Raw genomic sequence first — 17,590 nt, 5'->3', positions numbered from 1 at the left:
AATGGTAATGGAAAAATCGTTTCCAATCTGCCCTGTTTACTGTCTTGATGGTGGTGTGATTGATTAGTAAAGAGGCTTGGTATATTCTGCAGCCCCTAGTACCATAGTTTCACCATCTATACAAGATATGGGTGTTACGTGACAATGCCTGGCATTCTACATCTCTTTCTTTTAAAACCATTTGGTCTCTGACAAGGAATGTAAAGACTCATATTTACTCAAGAGAAGTCATGTGTGAAATAACATGTTTGCTTGCTGCACCGTACCCAGCCCATACTCAGCTGGTCTTCTCCATCTGGATTTCCTGCAAAGGCATCATTACCTTATGGGAATAATATACAGCAAACGGTCTGAAATCAGTTGGCTTTCTATAAAAATGAAAGGCTCATTGATTTTTTAAGGCATTCAAATGTTGCCTTTCGGCTTCTTGAAGGTAGTATATGGTTTTTCTTTCCAGAGCTAAAACTGAAACAAATCCTATCTAATAAAAGACAAAAAGGGTAATTGACCGTACCTTTGCTACGCTTCCCATTGGCTAAGCAGGGCGATATGCAAATTAACTGTCAAGAAAGATGGTGGTTAGCCGCCAACAAAGATGGCGGTTAATTTGCATACATAGGCGAAGCTGGCTGGCCCCGGCAGGAGCAGCCAGCGAAGGCTGGCATGGCAAGCAAAGAGCAAAGACAGAAGCCTGCCACACCGGCCTGGGCCACGCCCCCGGGGCCCAGGCCCCTCCCGGCAAAGAGCGAAGGCCTGGGTTCCGGGCACCAGAGGAAAACTGGTGCCAGCAGCCAGGGGAAGGGGCCCCCGAGGGGCCCCAGACTGCGAGAGGGCACAGGTCGGGCTGAGGGACCCATCCTAGTGCACCAAGCCTCTGGTCATGAGATAAAGTAAAAGAAGAGAATATGTATAGATTTTCATGAACCTATACTCTTCATTCTCTTGATCATCCATCTATCCATATATCCATCAAGTGGGTCCACAAACATTTATTGTAACTGTTGTGCATTCTCCTGAATAAAATAGGGCTCAGTTTGAAGTTCACTTTGCATGTCTCTCATCCAAAATTGTATAAATCGGTTTGAGCCAAGAAATATACTGTGTGTCCATGGTTTCTGCAGCCACCCACTTGTATGCTGGTGACACCCAAATTTCTACCTGGAGTCCTGACATCTCTCCTGAATTCCAGCCATAGAGTCAACTTTCTACTCGACACCTGTAGAAAGGGTTATTAGCTTGGTGCAGATCATGTTTGCAAGAGGCTGTTTGCAATCTGCTCATCTTGACAAATGTGGCACAAGTGGGTTTTTAAACCTTCATTTGAAATTTCTGTCTCTCCCTCTCCAAATTTATGGCAAAATTGTGGATGTGGAAAATGTGTCAGGGTTGATGTACATCAGTATTTGGGTGTCCCACTAATCTTAATCTGAACATCTCCAAATTGAATTCATCATCTTTCCCCCTCCTCCTACATTCTCTGTCTTAGGTGGATGCACAGTGTTACTTCTGCCAGAGCCTACCGGTCACCGTAGGCCCATGGTCGGCAAACTGCGGCTCGTGAGCCACATGCGGCTCTTTGGCCCCTTGAGTGTGGCTCTTCCACAAAATACCACGTGCAGGCGCGCACATACAGTGCGATTGAAACTTCATGGCCCATGCGCAGAAGTCGGTATTTTGTGGAAGAGGCACACTCAAGGGGCCAAAGAGCCGCATGTGGCGCGCGAGCCGCAGTTTGCCGAGCTGCAGTTTGCCGACCACTGCCCTAGGCTGTTACTTTTCTTCACCGCCAACACCCACTCAGTTTCCAAGTGGTAGCAATGACCTCTTCTTTGTATATCTTCCTCCATCCTATTGCCTCATTCTTGTTTTATTTTCTTCTCTTCCTTCCTATGAACTAGTTTAATAGACACTGAAAGGTAGCTGAATATACCCCAGTATTATATGACTGTAGGAGTTTAGGACATGCTCCACCCCCAAAATGTGCTGCTTTGGTATATTAATTATTTTGACCTGTGGGCACTTTAAAAGCAGCAAAATACAGAGAGAGGCTTTCTCTGAACTCCCCTTATCTGTCTAAAGACAGATCCCCTGAAAGGAACTCCGTTGTCATTGATCTCCGGCCCAGGAGTTTTATCAACCAAGGAAGATGGACTCTGATCACAGGAAAAGGAGAGTAGGAATTGATGTCACACCCAGACCAACTTTGTCACAAGTTATCACACCTCCCATCTGTTCTTCTAAGGGCCCATTTATTTTTCCTAAAAATCATTTACATTCCCCTCAGACACCTGTATCCCCATTCCTTTTTCTCTGTGGAGATGGTATTTATGCCTGAATTTTAAGCCACCTCTTTGAGTTACTCATTTTTCCCTGGTTATCTCCCAAAGGCTACATGTTAGTAAACTTATATAGTTTTTCTCTTGTTAATATTTTATTACAGGGGTCTCCACTAAGAACTCAGAAGGTAGATAATTATTTTCCCTCCCCTACAATAACAACTTGGTATTGGCACAATTTCAGGCCCCTTTTAATTACCCATAATGATAGCATCAGCACAGACTCTCTAAGAGTTCAAATCTGGTTATTCCTCTGATTAAAACCGTTATTGGCTGGCCCCAGCATTTAGGAAAATACCCAAACAAGGTGCTTTACAGTCTGGTCCCAGCCTACCTTTTCAGGCACCTTTATCAACTTCTCCATCAATTCAGGCACCTTCATCAACTCTTCATCAACTCAAGGGTAAAACCGACAGAGATCCGTGTGGGTTGTCCCTTGCATCGTGCTCCCTCTCACCTCTGTGTAGTGGGAATTTAACTTATGTAGCTGCCAACATGCACTTATTGGAGCCCACGAAGGACCAGTATGAATAGAAGGACTCACCAGTACTGATGATGCCGTAGACCAAAGCATTCCTAAAACCAGTACAGTAGGTCCTCAAATAACATCTTGTTTTGACATTTTGTTGTAACATTGATGAGATGCCATAGAACTGAACTCTTGTTCATATTAATTAGCCTATGGCAAAATTGGTTTCATTATACCCCATTTGCTTAAAGTCTCAGAACCAAATGACGATGTTAGGTGAGGACTTCCTGTATAGCATCAGTAGCACAAATGAAAGTGTGCTTTAGTGGCATTCATCTTTGGGTGTTTTTAAAAATACGGCTATAATATAACCCCAAAAGAGGGGTAAAATTCCATAAATCCTTCAGTGTCTCAATCTTCTCTTACTGCAATGATTCAAAAACTGGTATTTAGAAGATACTTGGGAAGAGAAAAATACAGGATTTTCCTGGGAAGTGTGTTTAGCCATTAATAAACATATATATATATATGTTAGAAGCCCGGTGCACAAAAATTTGTGCACTTGCGGGGGAGGGGGGGTCCCTCAGTCCGGCCTGTGCCCTCTCGCAGTCTGGGACCCCTCGGGAGATAACGACCTGCTGGCTTAGGCCTGCTCCCGGGTGGCAGAGGGCAGGCCCAATCCCTAGGTGCAGCCCCTGGTCGGGCTCAGAGCAGGGCCAATTGGGGAGTTGGGGCACCGCCCCCTGTCATGCACAGAGCAGGGCAGATTGGGAGGTTGTGATGCCACCCTCCGTCACGCTCAGGGTGGGGCCGATTGGGGGGTTGGGGGACCGTCCCCTGTCACACTCAAGGCAGGGTGGATGGGGAGGTTGCGGCGCCACCCCCTGTCACTTACAGAGCAGGGCCCATCAGGGGGTTGGGGCTCCGCCACTCTCATACTCAGGGCAGGGCCGATGGGGCAGTTATGGCTCTACCCCGTCACACACAGAGCAGGGCCCGTGGGGGGGTTGGGGGGGGATTGGGGCGCCGCACCCTGTCACACACAGAGCCGCAGGGTGATCAGCCGGTTGGGGAACTCCCCCCTATCAGGCACAGAGCAGGGCTGATCAGGGGTTTGGGGCGCCTTCCCCTGTCTCGAACAGAGCAGGGTGGATAGGGAGGTTGTGGCCCTGCCCCCTGTCACACACAGAGCCGCAGGGCGATCAAGGGGTTGGGGAGCTCCCCCCTGTCACGCTGATCCTGGTGCCAGGAGGCCTCGCGGCTCCGCTGATATCGGTGCTGGGAGGCATATTACCCTTTTACTATATAGGGTAGAGGCCTGCTCCCAGGTGGCAGAGGGCAGGCCCAATCCCTAAGTGCAGCCCCTGGTCGGGCTCAGAGCAGGGCCAATTGGGGAGTTGGGGCGCCGCCCCCTGTCATGCACAGAGCAGGGTGATTGGGAGGTTGCGATGCCACCCTCAGTCACGCTCAGGGTAGGACCGATTGGGAAGTTGGGGTGCCGCCCCCTTTCACGCTCAAGGCAGGGTGGATGGGGAGGTTGTGGCGCCACCCCCTGTTACGCACAGAGCAGGGCCCATCAGGGGGGTTGGGGCTCCCCCTTGTCACGCACAGAGCAGGGCTGATCAGGGGGTTGAGGAGCTCCCCCCTGTCACGCACAGAGCAGGGCTGATCAGGGGGTTGAGGAGCTCCCCCCTGTCACTCACAGAGTAGGGCCGATAGGGGAGTTGGGGCACCGCCCCCTGTCACAGAGCAGGGCAGATCAGGGGGTTGGGGCGCCGCCACTGTCACACTCAGGGCAGGGCCGATGGGGAGGTTATGGCTCTACCCTGTCACACACAGAGCAGGGCCCGTGGGGGGCGGGGGGGGGTTGGGGCGCCGCACCCTGTCACACACAGAGCAGGGCCGATCAGGGGGTTGGGGCGCCGCACCCTGTCACACACAGAGCCGCAGGGCGGTCAGGGGGTTGGGGCGCTCCCCCCTATCAGGCACAGAGCAGGGCTGATCAGGGGGTTGGGGCGCCTTCCCCTGTCACGAACAGAGCAGGGCGGATAGGGAGGTTGTGGCCCCACCCCCTGTCACACACAGAGCCGCAGGGCCCTCAGGGGGTTTGGGCGCTGCCCCCTGTCATGTTGATCCCAGTGCTGGGAGGCATATTACCCTTTTACTATATAGTGTAGAGGCCTGGTGCATAGGTGGGTGCCAACTGGTTTGCCCTGAAGGGTGTCCTGCATCAGGGTGGGGGTCCCCACTGGGGTGCCTGGCCAGCCTGGGTGAGGGGATGATGGCTGTTTGCAGCTGGTCACACATCCTTCAGGGTGGGGGTCCCCACTGGGGTGCCTGGCCAGCCTGGGTGAGGGGATGATGGCTGTTTGTAGCTGGTCACACATCCTTCAGGGTGGGGGTCCCCACTGGGGTGCCTGGCCAGTCTGGGTGAGGGGCTGAGGGCTGTTTTCAGGCTGGGGGTGACTGAAGCTCCCAACCGCTCCTTTTTTTCTTTTTCTTTTTTATTCTGGGCCAGCTTTAGCTTTGAGGCTTGGCTCTAGCTCTTAGGCCTCTGCTGCTGAAAGTAGGTTTCTGGCCTTTGCTTACAATGTTGCGATTCTGCTGGCTGAAGTCTGGTGGACTAAAGCAGGTTTCTGGGGTTTTGTTTAGCTTCTATATTTGTTACATAGTTGCTTAGAGTTGCAGCTCAGAGGCCTGCAGCGGCAGGCGGGGAATGTTGGAGTCCTCCGTCACTGAAGCAAGCAAGCCTCATGCTAGATTCAAGCTGCCTGGCTGCCGGCTGCCATCTTGGCTGGCAGTTAATTTGCATATTTCCCTGATTAGCCAATGGGAAGGGTAGCAGTCTTACGCCAATTACCATGTTTCTCTTTTATTAGATAGGATATATATATATGAATTTTCCAAACCTTTTAGTTTGCAACTGTGCATTGGAACTCTCCAAAAGGGAGATTTAAGGCACCGCTTTTCTCCAAGTTGAACAAGGAACCCTGGTTCTGAAGCACCAGTGAACAGCTACCTACAGTGGTGTTCCTCTGCATGCAATCTGGCTTTCCTCTATTCCAATAACCTTCTGTGTAATAAATCATTCTTTCAGTTGTGCAGTAGCCTTTAAGGCCTGCCTGCTTACGCTTTAATTGGTTAACAGTTACAAGTTCAAATTATATAGTGTGAAAAATATCACAATAGATCACAGTATGGTCCCTTTTCCCCTGTAGAACTGTGACATTCTCAAGCGTAACAAAGTTCATCTCTCACACATTAATTACTGCAGTGTCCTTGAAATAGAGAAGAGCATAGTTATTACTATTTTCAAAGAGAGCGTACTTCTGTCTCCTGCATGTCAGGAGCCCACATATGTGTGTGTGCGTCTGTGCGTGTGTGTGTGTGTGTGTGTGTGTGTTGGAGGACACATATCTTAAATTAAGGTCCCCTTTTCTGTATGTGTTCCTTCCACCCTGGCCAACTTATCCTTTAAGACTCAGATTGTGTCAAGCTATCTGGAAAAAGTGAAAGCAGATAAAGAAGCTATAACGATATTCCCCCAGATTTTGAATAATCTATATATATAAAAGCCAAGCAACCAAAATGCCAGAATGACCAGAATGACCAGAACAACCAGTCACTATGACCTGCACTGTGGCCGGCCAACTGGCCTGATGCGGGGGGGGCGGGGAGGGCAGCCCCTCCCCCTGGCCGGCCCCAGCTGAATCGGGGGCGGGACTGGCCAGCCAACCTCCTGCAGCCCCTCCCCCACACCAGCCCAGCCTGATCAGCCCCCATGGGGTGAGGGGCCAGCTGGACCCCACCCATGCACAAATTCATGCACTGGCCCTCTAGCAAATTAATAAAGAAAGCAACAGTTCGATTGAGGGGGAAAAAAAGGACTCAGATTGTGTCCCCTTCTCCAGGAACTCTTGCTTCATTCCTGCTTCCTCCTTGATTCAGGTGCCCATTGTCTGGGCTCCCATAGCAACGGTCAATAAGGCCACAAACACTTACTGGATAATTTCTATATAAATCTCCTTGGCTGAGCATTCAAAGATGGATAAAAATGAGTTTCTCAAGAGTAAAGACCCAGCCCAGCCCTTTCCAGACTGCATGATAACTGTTTGTGTAACTTGTCTCTGCCATGGGACTGTGCCTGGCATAAGGTGGGTATCACATTAACAAATAAATAGATAAATAAAAGACCTCCATTTCAACAGTATTGTAATAATCAAAAGGGAGCCCTTCCAAGGCTTTAATATGTAATGAACTCCAATTATATTTTGCTGGGGGGAAAAAAAAAACACCTGCTAATAAACCAAGCCTGTGTACTGAGTTGGTAGGGGAGGTCCTGCACGATCGTGGTGGTGTGAATTAAACAGCAAGGAAAGACAGTCTCAGACACTGGCTTGTCTGGGGCACAGATGGGCCAACCTGGGTCCCCGGGGAGGGCAGGCCTCCATTCCCAGGGCCCATACAACTAGTTCCCAAGAGAGGACAGAATAACCTCCCTACTGCTCCCCGACCACTATGCATCCCACCAAAGCGACAGGTGCCCTAGAGTACAGTCCATGTGATGAAATTTCTGGCACTAAAGCATACCATTGAAAGAAATCTTTTTTGCTCACATTGATCTAATTATTTTGTAAATTAAAAAAAATAGGCAATGATGAATAATGAAGAACTTTCCTTCTGGTATTAGCCTGTTATTTAGGTAGCTGGAATAAAGCAGAGCATTTTTAAAGACCCTTTTTTCTACTAAAATGTTTACTCTGAATAAAGAATAATATATGGAGGGGGGGCGGAGGATCTCACTATGATGTAATCATTAAGCATGGTTAGTTTGTTTTGACATAGTGGAACTTTGTTATGATAAATTGCTTAAAAATAAAGCCTATGTTGTCTGTTTGCCAAATAGAACCAGAATAGAAATGACTACCTGTCTCTCTGTAGCAAATTTCTAGTAGAAAAATGTGTTTTGAACCCAGTAAGCAGAAAGGGGTTTTTTGGGTACTCGGTTCACTGCCTTTTCTCATCAATATTTGGGTGTAGTTAAATTGTAATTAATATCTCTCACCACAGGGGACCCTGACATGAGTTAAAAGAATTAGACTCTTTTAAATAATCAATGGAACAATTACTATTGACCCTAATTTATGAGCACCTAGGGCAAAAAGTTGCATTCTGTGCAATTTTCACAACTCTCAAATAATTGAGTTCTTTAAAGATACTTTATTAAAAGAGAAGCAGCTGTTGTGTAGGAGTATTTGTGGGAGATTGTTGTTTGTAAGTAAACCCCAGAGATTCATAATACAGAACCCCTGCTAGAAGTGTTTGTGAAAAGTCATTTGTCTACATTGGATAATCTTTATTTCCTTAAAAAAATATATCATCATCATCTACTTGTACCTCCATAGAGAGAGATTATGTGATTAAGAAGCAACAGAGCAGAGGGTTAAGAGCATGGTCTTCGAAACCAGACCACCTGGGTTGAAATTTTAACTCTGACACTTAAAAGCTGTGTGACTTCAAGCAAGTTACTTAATCTCTCTCTGCCTTAATTTCCTCATCTATAAATATGGGTGATAATAATAGCACTTACCTATCAGTGTTGAAAGAATAAACTACTTAACATGCTAAGTGCTTAAAATAGTGTCCGGCACATAATTAGTACTAATGATAACATTGTAATTAGCTAGTTATTAATAACTAAAGGCCCAGTGCATGAATTCATGCACAGGTGGGGTCCGGCCGGCCAGGCCCCAATTGGGGCGGATGGAGCCTGGGCCTGTCGGGAGGAAAAGATGGCGATGGGAAGTTGGCCAGCTGGCCCGCCCTGATCAGGGCCAGATCAGGGCCAGGCCGGCTGGGGGGAGGGGCTGCAGGCAATCAACCAGTGGGCCCCACCCCCGATTGGGGTGGAGGGCCCAACTGGGGGCAGGGCCGGCTGTGGGGAAGGTCTGTGGGTGGTGGGCCAGCCGGCTCCACCCCCAAATGGGGTGGGGGGACCGATTGGGGGTCAGCGGCCGGGGGAGGGGCCATGGGAGGTTGGCCAGCCAACCCATCTCCCAATTGGTGTGGAAGGGCCAATCGGAGTGGAGCTGGCTGGGGGGAGGGGCCACCAGACGATCGGGGTGGTGGGGGCTGATCAGGGGTGGGGCCAGCCATGGGGAGGGCCCATGGGTGGTTGGCCGGCCAGCACTGCCCCTGATCAAAGTTGGGGGGCTGATCAGGGGCGGAGCTGGCTGGGGGGAGGGGCCATGGGCCGATCGGGGGCGGGGGCCGATTTGGGGTAGGGGGAGGGGCTGCAGGAGGTTGGCCAGCTGGCCCCGCCCCCTATTGAGGTAGGGGAGATGATTAGGGGGTAGAGGCCACGGGAGGTTGGCCACCGGCCCCACCCCTTGATCAGGCCGCAGTGGGCGTCATAGTGACCAGTCGTTCCGGTTGTTATGGCTTTCCAGTCGCTGGCTTTTTATATATATATAGACTAGAGGCCTGGTGCACAAAATTCATGCATGTGGGCGGATCCCTCAGCCCAGCCTGCACCCTCTTCATTCCCAGACCCCTCAGAGGATGTCCGCCTGCCAGTTTAGTAAACCGGAAGTCAGACATTCCTCTCATAATCTAGGACCACTGGCTCCTAACTGCTCACCTATCTGCCTGCCTGGTTGCCCCTAACTGCCCTCCCCTTCCGGCCTGGTCACCCCCAACTGCCCTCCCCAGCTGGCCTGGTCGCCCCTAACCGCCTCTGCCTCGCCAGTTCCCCCACCCCCCCACCATGGCTTTTTCCAGAAGGCTGTCCAGAAGATGTCTGGTCTAATTAGCATATTACCCTTTTATTAGTATAGATAGAGAAGAAGCAAAGGGAAGGCCAGACATTATGGGCATGCCATTGGGGCAGCTTAACCAGGAAGCAGCAACTTTGCACTCCCCAGGGAGGGAAGGGATTCAACAGAGGGAAGATAGATATATGCCCAGTAAAGTTGGGGCGACATAGGGAAGGTACTTTTCTGTTAATCACACCTGGGGACAGAGATGCTTGGCCAGAATGGGCATGGCCACTGCAAGGGCAAGAAACTTTGGGAATACATAATCCCCTAAAAAAAGGAGTTTGTAATCATGGCTTCTGCTGCTCATGTTGCTTGGGGTGCTCTCTCTTGGTTCTCTCGCATTTTCCCGTGTGGCCTGCAGCCATGTGGACCCCACATGCAATGGGCTGATGGACTGCAGCGGGAAACACAAGCTACACTAGCCTGCTCCTGGACTGGATCCTACTCCAACATGGAAAGAAAACGCTGGACGCTGGCTCTGATTTTAGCTCTACTGGAGCCCCAGCTACACTTCTGCTACGCCTGGACTAAGGGAAATGGGTCTTTGGAAACCCAGGGGTGTGATCTCATAGAAATAAAGCTTTCTATCACATCTCATCCTTCTGTGGGGGCCTCCGGAAATGCTTATTCCAGCAGTGCCCCAGGGACACCACCCCCAACAGCAACTGGGGGAGATGAGCCCCTCTCCTATCCTGTAACACTATAATTATTAATCCCCTCTACCCCAATTCTGGGCTATTTTGACAGTGGCTGTATGAGCTATGACTGCCCTAGAGCAACAGAAAAAATAGAGCGCATATATATCTTTCCATGTGAGTCAAGGAAGGTTCTCCCACATGCACACAACTAGAAGCTAGACCTAGAAGTGGTAAGTAATCACTGTCAGAAGCCTAGCCCTGATGTTTCCCTAGAGCACACCACTTCCTTTCCAAACATTTCAAGATAGCTGGAAGGAATCAAGACTCCATATAAGGATATAAACTCATGCCTGTCATTACCAGATGCCACATCTCTGAAAGAACAATCTGTGATACAAGGTTTTAAACTACACAAAGCAAATTGTCAGTTTGGAATAAAAGTGAAGATTTTTTTAAGTCACTATTCTCTAGTAAGCATGAGGGGGGGGGGAGAGAGAGAGAGGGAGAGAGAGAGAGAGAGAGAGAGAGAGAGAGAGAGAGAGAGAGAGGCTGTGGTTTATAGTAAAAAAGGGATTAAAATTAAAAGCAGACTGGACTACGGTGGGCAAAGGAAACCTGGTCTTATTCAAAGTTCTGCTACTGATGAGCCCTGTGATGTGATCTTGGGTGAAACCCTCATCCCCTGGGGCTTGCGTTTCTTTGGCTGTAAAATGAGGCTGAGCCAGATGATTTATAAGGTTTCTTACAGCTGAGAAATCCTATGACTTTAGGAAATAAAATAGATTTTGTATCCAGCAGGCACCAGAAACCAACTCAGAAAACTTAAGCAGGAAAAACGATCTCTTTACAAAGATATTACTGGTAGGTCAGAATCAAATGGAAGGCTGGAGAAACAGGCTCAGAAACAAGGCGGTTTGGTGGCTGTAGCGGGTATGTTGGGATACCTAAAAGTGGAAACCACTCAACTCTGTGGCTGGAATGAATAAGCTCCAATCATTTTTTCCACCCTCACATCACTGCATCCATAAACCAAAAATAGAGGGTCAAACGGGTCCAGCTCAGGTCACATGCCACTCCTTGGATGGTGGGCAAGAAACTTGATTCACAGTCCCACCAAGAAGACATCATTCAATGGGTGAGACATAATTCCCTAAGAGGCCATTGGTGTAGATGGCAGAGAAGAGAGGAAAGAACTTGGATGATGGATGATGTGAGTTCTTGAGTTAACTAACCCTGGAACCACTCCTCAGAATTTCTGTTAGATAAGATAATAACACTTCTTATCATTTAAGATATTTTGACGAAGGCCTGCTATTATTTGAAGATGAAAGTATATTAACTAATAATCCAAAGAATAATATTCTTCTAGTAAGCAGCAATATTATCTCCATACTAGTAGGCTTGTGCACGAATCTGTGCACCAGTAGCTCGCTGCCACCCTCCTGTCGCTCCCCCCTCAAAGCTTGCTGCCCTGCACACTCCTGTAGCTCAGCTGCTCATTGTTGCTCGCTGCCCCACACTCCTGCTGATCCGGTTGTGACGCGGTCAGTCGTTATGCTTCACCCCATAACGACCATTTGCATATTTCATCTTTATTATACAGGATTTTCTTCTGGTAATAGCTTTAACTTCGGGGAGGGGGTGGAAAATAACTCTTCCAGAAGATTTATGAAGTATCATTTTTTTTTTGCCAAAATGTTCTGTTTTCTCCCTGTTCATGCATGCACACTTCATCTTGTCCTTTAAATCACAGAAGCTTCTTTTTTAAAAAAAATTTTATCTTTATTGTTGAAAGTATTACAGATGTCTCCTTTTTATCCCCCATTGGCCTCTTCCTCCCCACTCCCACCCCTTCCTCAGGCCTTCACCACACTATTGGCTGTGTCCTTGGGTTATGAATATATGCATACAAGTTCTTTGATTAATCTCTCCCCCCTTCCCTCTGAGAATCGTCAATTTGTTGCATGCTTCCATGTCTCTGGATCACTACCCTGCCTTTACTGAATTACAGGATTTCTAGTTCACAGAGATTTTTTTTTTTAATGTGTCTTTTGGTTGTCATACCTCTGAGGTAATGATGACATACCTTATTTAGATTTTTTTTAAATGTAAGAACTTACTTTCACTCGTCCTAAAATCACCACTCATCAGAATCGCATCAATAGCTGGAGATTCTTAAGAAAGATGTAGACAGAAAAGAGAACGGACTCTAACAGATACTAATGGCCTGTGAATTCTCAGCAGGAAGCATGGGGCCTGCAAATTACACACTTACCTTACCGTATTGTGTCTAGTATTATAACCAGTAGTATTATACCTATCTCCTCCACCACCTTGTAAACTCTGTGGGCAGAGAGCAGGCCAACACTGTTTTGAATGCTTCAGAATGCCTGTTAAAGTCTATTATTTGAATAAATAAGTGAAATTAGCTTCCAGAAAGCTGACACAATTTAGCAGAACTTGAATCTTAATTTATGCCTATTGTAAGCCAAGCTCCCATTGATTTCCAAGTCACTTGTCTGAACTTAATAGAGGATGTGCAAGGAAACAATACCTTGGCTTCTCAGAAATTGTATAATATCCATTCCTCATGGAGTGTGACACCCCCTTAACTCCTGCTGAATATTCCAGAACTGAGCCTGACTCACTTGTGAATCAGGGCTACACCGACAAGAAAACGTGAGACTAGCAGAATTCCCAAGTCTGGAATTCTACTCAGCTAAGCAATTTTAACCAAATAATGATGCCAGAAGATTAAATTGCACCTTAACTCTGGGAGGATAGTTTTATAATTTTCAGTGATAAGACCTGCCCTCTTATCTCTATGTGCTTTTCTTATAATTAATCTCTGTAAGTATTTCTGACATGAATGATATCCATAAAACATATGAAAGCCAAAGGAATCAGAGGACACATTTTGGAATTAAATTTAAATATTGAAGTTTCACTTAAATTTTACTTCAATTCATTGTATTTTAGTGTCTTTGAATTTTTTGAAACGTCCTCAGTGCCACAGAGGATGTTTCAAAGGCAAGATTTATAAATCCAAACAAATGTAGAAGCAAACAACTCAGGCCCTTTGAAGTGACTTGCCAAGAGAAACAATCCATCCGCCAGGAAAACCCATCAAATCAGAATCTGCACCCTGAGCCAAGCGGAGAAAAGCCTGACCCTGTTTTTTGATTCCTCAAAATCAAAATCTTGGGGCCATCCTAAGCTGTAATGATGGATATTCAAGAAGACTAAGCATTCCCTTCCTATCTCCATGGGTTTCAGCAGCTTGTTTCCACGACTCATAATGGCTTCCTGAAAAAAACCTCTCATTTCTTTGATCTCATGTGTCCCATGAGTGCTCCCGAGCCAGGATGCTATTTCCTATTGTGCATCCTCAACTGGACTCATAGGTTTACCAGTTAACTCAGTCCCAAAATAAAGTTATGAGTATTCTTCAAAAGGATTTTGTCCAACTTGTTCAGAGGACTTCAGAAGGATGTTCTAAAGATTAAAAATAAAAAGATAAACATTAATCACACAAAAATGTTGTTACCTGGTAGTATTACCTGAAGAGAATTAGTGGAAAACAAGTTTAAAACCATTCATCAAAAGTGTATCTTATAAGAACACTAAAAATCTACAGTCACTGATTAAGGGCTCTTCCAATCCCATGTTATGCAATGGAGCCTCCATTATATCCAAGAAGACAGTGTGGTAAACAAACTTCTCAGCCCAGGACTCAGGAAACCTAGGGTTTTTTCCAGCCTCTGCCACTACAGTATGTTTGGGTTACTCTCCACTTCTGTAAGTGTTCACAGTCCATGATTCTAGCAGAGAGATATAGAAGCTAGATGCCGGAGACCAATTCCAGCATGTCATAATTTCAAGAGTTTCATCAAAAGGTTGATGAGACTTGGGGACTCAACAGGGTTGAGTCACACATGTAGTCACCTGTTGGGAATGGCTGAAGGCATTTCCTCAAACCTGAATAGGAGACATTAAATTGATTGTGGCTGCCAGACAGCTAAAAGGCATCTTAATCTACATGTTACTGCCTCCTACTGGCCAAACACCTGGACAGCTGTAGGCTATTCCCCCATTCTGACAAGGGACCCTGTACCAAACCCTGACCCTTTGAAGTGTATATCTCTGCCTCGCCTCAGGACAAATTGTGTTAATAAAAAGCATGGGGTCCTGGGGATGAGGAAAGAACCTAAGACCTTAGACTTAAGATCTTAGAACTTAGCTCCTTTAGCTAAGCTCCTCTGACCCCCAATGTCTTTCAAAATTATATTTCATCTCCAGACTCTTTATTAGTCTCTGGATTCCTATGTCATCTACGCGCAGCCTTTTCCAGATTCCTGAACCCTTCTTGATGCTGGGACAAGAACCCTGGCAGCTAGGCCTTAATCATTCACTCAAAAAATAACTATTGAGCATCTATTAAATGCTAGGCAACGCATCCTCTGAATGCGAAATCTTTCCATTATGATCCCAAGTTCCCTGTCAACGCCTCTATCATGTTATTTGGCACTCTATTGGAATTAGGGGTTCCCTAATCTGATTCCTCCGCTGACTGCATGTTATTTTTGCCAATGAGTAGAAGAATTCCTGGCACAAGCGTTTGGTGAATGAACAAAGGGGAGCTCTTCCTATGCCAGGTTGAGCATCCCAGAATGAGGACCAGAATGAGAAGTATCAGGCATAAAAATATCCTGTAATATTCCATTAAAACAATTCTATGATTACATTACAGTCTACTTAGAAATTTCTGAGCCAACAGCAGACCCTGATTACACTAAAACCCAACTACTAAGACCAGCCTCTCTCTAGTCCTGAACACAAACATATCCTTGGCACATCGTTTCCAGTTTGATGTATTGAGCGACCTGTGCTGGATCCCTTTGGTTACCTTTTCAGATCTGCCCTCCTCTTTCTCCCAACCTGCTGGCACTCTGGGTGGTCAGTCTATAGGAACTGCCTCCATCTGGTGTCAGCGTCCCCTGGCTCTGGTTCAGTGTGGCCAGTGGGAGGTACACTGAGTAAAGGGAGAACAGCCAAGCTGGGGTATTTATTCTCTCTCTTCAAGGCAACCACGGGCTGTTGTGTCCCCTGACCAAAGGTCACAGCTCCTGTCGGGCAGCCCTCTGCACATACTCCACCTGTGTGTATGTGTGCATGTGTGTCTGCTTCTGTGTGTGTTTCTCCAGGATCCTTTAATCTTAGAGACAGGAGCAGTATCCCCACTTATTAGTCCTATGGTGTCACACTCTCCTTTTTGGTTTTCCTAGTTTAATAAACCCTTTATTAAATGCTTCACAAATTATTTGAGTATATCAATGGTTTCCTCTTAGGACCTTGACTGATAACTACCCAAGGATTGTGAAGAATAAATGATCTAGCCTCTCAGCACCAAGCACAAAAGGATACAACAAATAAATGCTAGTGTCCCTCCTCTTCCCTGTTACAATTATTATACCGCCTACAATGGCTACCAATTTTGCCTTTAACAGAACAGCTACTTAATAAATATTTGTTGAATGAGTGAAAAAATTTTCTAAGACACTTCTGACCACAGTTTTGAATTCAAATAGATGGGAAGCAATGTACATTAATCTAGACGATCAGATGTTAAATTTAGAGAAGTCTTTAGTTTCAGTCATTGAGGATCAGTGGACAGTTCTTTATAAATTCACATTCTCTCTTTTCTCATGCTCCAACTGAAACAATGATTGGCCCACTGAAATTGTGACTCAACCCCAGGAAACAGTGCCAAGGGAGGAGTTGACAGCTCAGAGGCACATGTTGGTTAACAGACTAAGAGATTAGTTTACTGGTTCTTCCTACACATTGGAGAAACAAGTAATTTTATTTCATGTCATTGAATTCATCTGAGCTGATTTTGCAAGTTCATCACTTTCTATCTCCTACTCTCAAATAGAAACATAGTTTGAAGTATGCTTTCCTTCCTTGGATCTCTTCACATTTATAATGAAGTCAAATCGTCAATAAAGCAGAATCATGACTCACCGTGTATACTGCTCGTGCTGACGGGTCGTGGAAGGCACTTCTAGTTCTGGTATTGGAGAAAGCACCACCTTGACCTGAGTCGAGGGCAGCCTCTGGTTGGCCCCTCCTATTTAAGAAGGAGAACAGTTTTCGTCTCTATTTAATCCAGAGCAATGCAAACACAGACACCGTGTTTTCTAATAAAGTAGGAGAACCAAGCCCTCCATCTAGAACAGTGGTTCTCAACCTTGGCTACACATTAGAATCACCTGGGAATCTTTTTAAAATCCTGATTTCTGGGCCTCATCCTCCGGAAATTCTGTTTCTTTGTTATGGGGTGGGGCCACAATATTAGTAACAAAGAAATAAAATTTCCGGAGGATGAGGCCCAGAAATCAGGATTTTAAAAAGATTCCCAGGTGATTCTCATGTGCAGCCAAGGTTGAGAACCACTGTTCTAGAAAGAGTGTTGGCAGTTTCCACCATTCACTAAATTTCCTGCTTACGACTCTGACACCTTTGACCCATTCCTCTCAATTCTGTTTCTTTCCTTTCATTATTCCTCTGCTCCCACTTTCTGGGGACAAGACCTAAAGCATAGTTGAGAAGGAGCAAAGGAGAGAGAAAATGTTTTAAGTACAATGTCAAGTAGCAAGAAAAGAATTTTAGTTTGGAAACTGACTGCAAACATGTCCTTCTATGGTACATTGCTGAAATGTGTCCTTACGAAGAATATTAATGACATCCTTTATTTCAGAGACAATTTTACCAAAAAAGCAAAGTTACAAACTAGGTGAATTCTAATCTGCCTTTCTTTACTATGACCATGTGACTCTATTAAATTCATCTAATATTATCTTTAGCTGCTTTCAAAGCAGAAGATGAAATGTCATGTCCATGGCATAATGGTATCTCTTTTATTCCACTGGGGTCTGAAGTCTTGCTTTTCTAGTTTTTTATATTGAAACTTAGTCCTACATAGTACATGTGGGTTTTGCTTCACAGGTGCCTCTGCTTCTTTTTTTTTTTTTTATATATATATTTTATTGATTTTTTTACAGAGAGAAAGGGAGAGAGATAGAGAGTCAGAAACATCGATGAGAGAGAAACATCGATCAGCCGCTTCCTGCACATCTCCTACTGGGGATGTGCCCGCAACCCAGGTACATGCCCTTGACCGGAATCGAACCCGGGACCTTTCAGTCCGCAGGCCTACGCTCTATCCACTGAGCCAAACCGGTTTCGGCGCCACTGCTTCTTATACAAAGCCCTGGACATGGATGGAAATGAAGTGACCTATAAAGTAAAGAGAGCAGGTAGTTGCTT

General features: G+C 46.3%; 1 protein-coding gene across 1 annotated transcript in view; it reads right to left on the bottom strand.

The window, feature by feature from the left end:
• Positions 1–12,209: 12,209 nt before the first annotated feature.
• Positions 12,210–17,590, bottom strand: part of TMEM156 (transmembrane protein 156) — a 40,014-nt gene continuing 34,633 nt past the window's right edge. The window contains exons 6-7 of the mRNA XM_059673284.1: positions 16,286–16,391; positions 12,210–13,756 (exon numbers count right to left, since the gene is read on the bottom strand). Coding sequence (XP_059529267.1) covers positions 13,744–13,756; positions 16,286–16,391 — 119 coding nt within the window. The 3' untranslated portion in view covers positions 12,210–13,743. The remainder of the gene's footprint in view (positions 13,757–16,285; positions 16,392–17,590) is intronic.

Source organism: Myotis daubentonii, chromosome 1 (genome assembly GCF_963259705.1).
Source record: "Myotis daubentonii chromosome 1, mMyoDau2.1, whole genome shotgun sequence".
NCBI classification, from domain to species: domain Eukaryota; kingdom Metazoa; phylum Chordata; class Mammalia; order Chiroptera; family Vespertilionidae; genus Myotis; species Myotis daubentonii.
The sequence above is the reverse complement of the archived record's forward strand: the minus strand, read 5'-3'. Positions and strand labels throughout refer to the sequence as shown.